General features: G+C 61.8%; 2 protein-coding genes across 2 annotated transcripts in view; both read left to right on the top strand.

Annotated features, from left to right (window-relative positions):
• LOC110387524 (cathepsin L1-like) overlaps positions 1–1600 on the top strand; it is a 5840-nt gene extending 4240 nt beyond the window's left edge. The window contains exons 5-7 of the mRNA XM_021375710.1: positions 3–114; positions 592–781; positions 1168–1600. Of these exons, the coding sequence (XP_021231385.1) occupies positions 3–114; positions 592–781; positions 1168–1355 (490 nt within the window). The 3' untranslated portion in view covers positions 1356–1600. The remainder of the gene's footprint in view (positions 1–2; positions 115–591; positions 782–1167) is intronic.
• LOC110387525 overlaps positions 1687–4265 on the top strand; it is a 5725-nt gene continuing 3146 nt past the window's right edge. Inside the window, exons 1-5 of the mRNA XM_021375711.1 lie at positions 1687–2713; positions 3053–3112; positions 3214–3306; positions 3407–3579; positions 3769–4045. Of these exons, the coding sequence (XP_021231386.1) occupies positions 2410–2713; positions 3053–3112; positions 3214–3306; positions 3407–3579; positions 3769–4045 (907 nt within the window). The 5' untranslated portion in view covers positions 1687–2409. The remainder of the gene's footprint in view (positions 2714–3052; positions 3113–3213; positions 3307–3406; positions 3580–3768; positions 4046–4265) is intronic.

Below are 4265 nucleotides of genomic sequence, written 5' to 3' on the forward strand. Positions count from 1 at the left end.
TGGGGCTTTGGGAACTACGCGTGTGATGGGGGTGAGGAGTGGCGAGCCTACGAGTGGATCAAGAAGCACGGCGGCATCGCCAGCACCGAGTCCTACGGCACCTACAAGGGGCAGGTGAGGGTGGCCCCATGCCCGCGTTGGGTCCCCAGCTCTTGGGATGTGCCCTGTGAGCCCTGCTTGGGGACGGTCCCCATCAGATGCTCACAGGCGGGGAAACTGCCCCAGGGCACGAGAGTCCCCGTGGTTCCATGCAGGCTGAAGCCAAGCCCTGCGGCTCAGCCAGGTTTCATCACTGCCTCAGTTTCTCTTCTTGCAAAACAGGGACGATGCTCCCCCGCCCATGGGAGTGTTGCATCCCCACGGCACAGGAACAGAGCAGGGCTGCCTGGGGACAGGGACAGAGCAGAGCGAGGGGGTTGGGTGCAGCGTCTGAGAAAGTGTCCCCACTGTGGGCAGGAGGGGCTGGAGCAGGGATGCTGGCACAGCCCCAACCCCACATCAGTCCCTGCATCAGAGTGGGGGGCAGCCAGGGGCGCAGGGATGGGACATGGATGTCCCCAGTGACGCAGCCCCCCCCCCTTGGTGCCACAGAATGGCTTGTGCCACTACAACCAGTCTGAGATGCTGGCCAAGATCACGGGCTACGTCAATGTCACCTCGGGCAACATCACAGCAGTCAAAACTGCCATCTACAAGCATGGCCCCGTGGCTGTCAGCATCGATGCCTCGCACAAGACCTTCTCCTTCTATTCCAATGGGATCTACTATGAGCCCAAGTGCGGTGAGTGGGGTGGCACGTGGGGATTGGGCTCCTCGGGGTGATGCCAAGGCTCCCAGGTCCTTGCTGTTGAGTGGCTTTGGCAGGGCTGGAGGAGGTGAGCAGCCCTGTATGGGAAGGTCAGGTTGGATGTTAGGAAAAATTTATACTCAGAAAGAGCGGTCAGGTGTTGGCACAGGCTGCCCAGGGAGGTGGTGACCACCACTGGTTTTTTTCCAGAACCATGGAGATGTGGCATTGAGGACACGGGGGGGGATGGGTTGGGGTTGGACATGGGGAGCGTGGAGGTCTTTTCCAACCTTAATGATTCTGTGATCATAGATCTCATAGATGACAGCATCCCCAGGGCTGCTCTCCCCCCAAAAACATTTCCCATGTTGTTCTTGCAGCAAACAAGCCAGGACAGCTGGACCATGCGGTGCTGGCCGTGGGCTACGGCGTCCTGCAGGGAGAGACCTACTGGCTCATCAAGAACTCCTGGTCCACCTACTGGGGCAACGATGGCTACATCCTCATGGCCATGAAGGACAACAACTGTGGCGTGGCCACCGAGGCCACCTACCCCATCCTGGCCTAAAACACCTCTCTGAGGGCAGAGCCTTTGGTGATGCTCCCTGTGCACATCCCTGGATCAGAACCTTTGGTGGGATCCGTGGTGGAGGAAGAAGATGGGGACCTGGTGGGATCTCATGGTGGAAGAGGAATTTGGGGACATGGTGGGACGTCATGGTGGAAGAGGAAGAAGGGGACATGGTGAGACAGGACAGTGGGTGCTGGAAAAGCAGCCATGGGCTTGCCAATAAAGACCTTGGAAAAACACAATTTGGTTTCTGTGGGAGGGATTCAGTTGGTGGCTGCACAGCTCAGCACAGTTCCTTGTCCCCTTTGGGATTGCAGGGACCTCCTGGGGAGGGGACGGTGGCATTCACAACATCTCAGCCGCCCAGGGGGAGGCTCCTGCAGCCCTATCTCGAGGTGGAGCACAAACAACCCCAGGATTTCTGCTGAGCAGAGACATTCCTGTCCCATGGGGGGAGCAGGCACCCTCTGCCCCAGTGCCCGGGCTGTGCCGGGGCTCTGCGAGGTGGTGGCACTCGGGGTGGCACTGGGTTTCCCTGCTCCCCAGGGGGCTGCTCCCCTCTGGGGGGGTTTCTGCTTTACCCTCAGACCATTGCTCATCGGTGTGCAGAGGGAGAGCCTTTGCTCTTACAGGGCTGGGGCATTTGGGGAACGCTGCAGCACGGGGGGCACTACCCACACACGTCCCCAGCGGCGCGTGCAGCCCTCCAGCGCCCAGCTCCTATCTGCCTTGTTTGGGGCTCACTGTCACCTTGGGCAGGGCTCCAGCTGCATGTGCTGCAAGCAGGAGGGGTGAAGGCCACCGCTGCGGGGACAGCACTGCTCTCCTTGCTGGGTCCTTCTTTCCCATGTAGCTCCTGGGACGCGATCTGTCTTTACTCCCTTTTTTCTTTCTAGTTAACCCCATAACTGCAGCCCCTGGGTTGGTGCTGCTGGCTTATCCAGAAGGAAGCAGGAATGTCAAGTCCCCATGGCTTCGGTGGGGACATTCTGGCAGGAGGGTGGGAGCACCTGGGGGGGACTTTGCTTTCAGTGCTCTCCTGGGGCAGCTGATGGGGTTCACCTGCAGCTCCTGTGCTGCTACAAATGCTGCTGCAAGCTGCAGGCAGCAGAGCCTTGGGTGGAAGCACAGGGGCACCCCCAACCCCCACAGACCCAGGTTGCTCAATGGGGGGGCAACCCAAAACCACACCCCCCTCGGTCCCATCCAGGCTCTGGGTGGGCTGTGCCTGTTGGCTGCTGCCAGCTCCCTGCCCACCCAGCCGTGCTATTTAAGCAGGGCAGTGCGTGGGGTGGATGGGTGCAGGATGGAGGGGTGGGGGTGGTTGCTGGTGCTCGGGGCTGCTGTGCTGCTGGGTGAGCGCCCAGTGCTGGGGGGGGTGACAGCTGTGCTCTTTTCTTGGGGAGATGCCCCCAGGGTGGTGCTGGGCTCTGCCCTGTCCCTGTGCCCGGGGCTGCTGGAGGAGTGGGGAACCTTCCCTAGGGCCCCCCAGCTTCAGGACCCCCCTGCTTCTGTCCTGCATGGGCAGGGTGGGAGCTATCCTCTGCACCCCCCTGCTCTGTCCCCGCTTCCTGGGGTTTTATGCAGGCATTGAGCCAGGGACCAGCTCAGCTGCCGGCCCTGCCCTTGGACAGGTGGGCAAGCAGCAGTTTAAAGGGCTTTTAAAAATTATTCTTTTCCTTTTTGCCTTCCAGGAGCAGAGAGCAAAGCCCCTCTGGAGAGACCCACATTTGGGGACATCTACCATGTCAAAGGTACTGCTGGGGTGGCACCGGGGGTCCGGCACCTCCTGGTGCCGCAGGGTGCACGGCTGCCAGGGTGGGAGCAGTGGGGTGATGCCGTGGGGCACCCGCAGGAGCCATCAGCCTGCCCTATGCCGAGATCAGGGAGCCCTTTGAAGCCTGGTACAACCTCACCGGGGGGAAGAGCCGCATCGAGTACTACGGCGGTGGGTGCAGAAAGCTCGCGGCCGCCCCACTCCTCTGCTCCCCACGGAGCCACCCCAGTGCCAGCACCATGGCTGGAACCCGGTGCTGTCCCATCCCCAGGCCAAGTGGTCACGTTCCAGTTCGGCTCCGTGGGGCCCTTCGGTGCCAGCTTCAAGGTGACACCGGAGACCACGGAGACGGAGGTCAACGTCCGCAAGTGTTTCCGCATCAACGGCACCGACAGGGATCCCATCGCCCCACAGAGCGTCTTCCCCAGCCTGGAGCACTTCAGGGTGAGCCCTGGGAACAAGGCACGGGAGGGGACAGGGGACGACGGTGGTTGCCACCAGAGCTCCCAGTGAGAGGGTGGAAGTGGTCGGGAATGGGGCAAACGCGAGGCCAGGTCCAGGTCTGGCATCCTGGGGGGGGGCACGGTGCCCAGCTGGGGACGCGGTGGCAGCGCGGTGTCCCCGACGTTCCAGTGGGTGCGGGAGGAGCGGTTCCGCGGGCAGCACTGCGCCGTATGGCAGAACGTCTCCTACTGGGGCCATAAGAAGAACGTCTACACGCTGCGGGTGGGCAGCTCGGCGCGAGGCCCCGTGCCCCTGCACTACGAGGTGCGGGGCTACAACAGCCTGCTGGGCTCCCACTACGACAAGTACGAGATCGAGTACAGCGCCTTCGGGCACCGCTTCGCCCCCAGCGTCTTCCAGCTCCCGCATGGTGAGCGGCCGCTGCCACCCCAGGGCCCTGCTGGGGGTGTGCCTGCATGAAACACGGCTCTGCATCCCTCTCTTTAACTTGTTTGAGTGGAGTTGCATGCACCCTCTCGTTTTGGTCAATAGGTTTAGGAGAAAGGGGGGTGGGACGAAAGGTAAAAATGTTAACTGCGGTGATCCCGGTGCTGGGGAACCCCATCCTGGTGAGGTGCAGGGATGCTCCAGCTCTGGTTGCAGATGCAGACCCTGCATGCAGACCC

The sequence above is a fragment of the Numida meleagris genome, chromosome 22 (assembly GCF_002078875.1).
Source record: "Numida meleagris isolate 19003 breed g44 Domestic line chromosome 22, NumMel1.0, whole genome shotgun sequence".
Lineage (NCBI taxonomy): Eukaryota > Metazoa > Chordata > Aves > Galliformes > Numididae > Numida > Numida meleagris.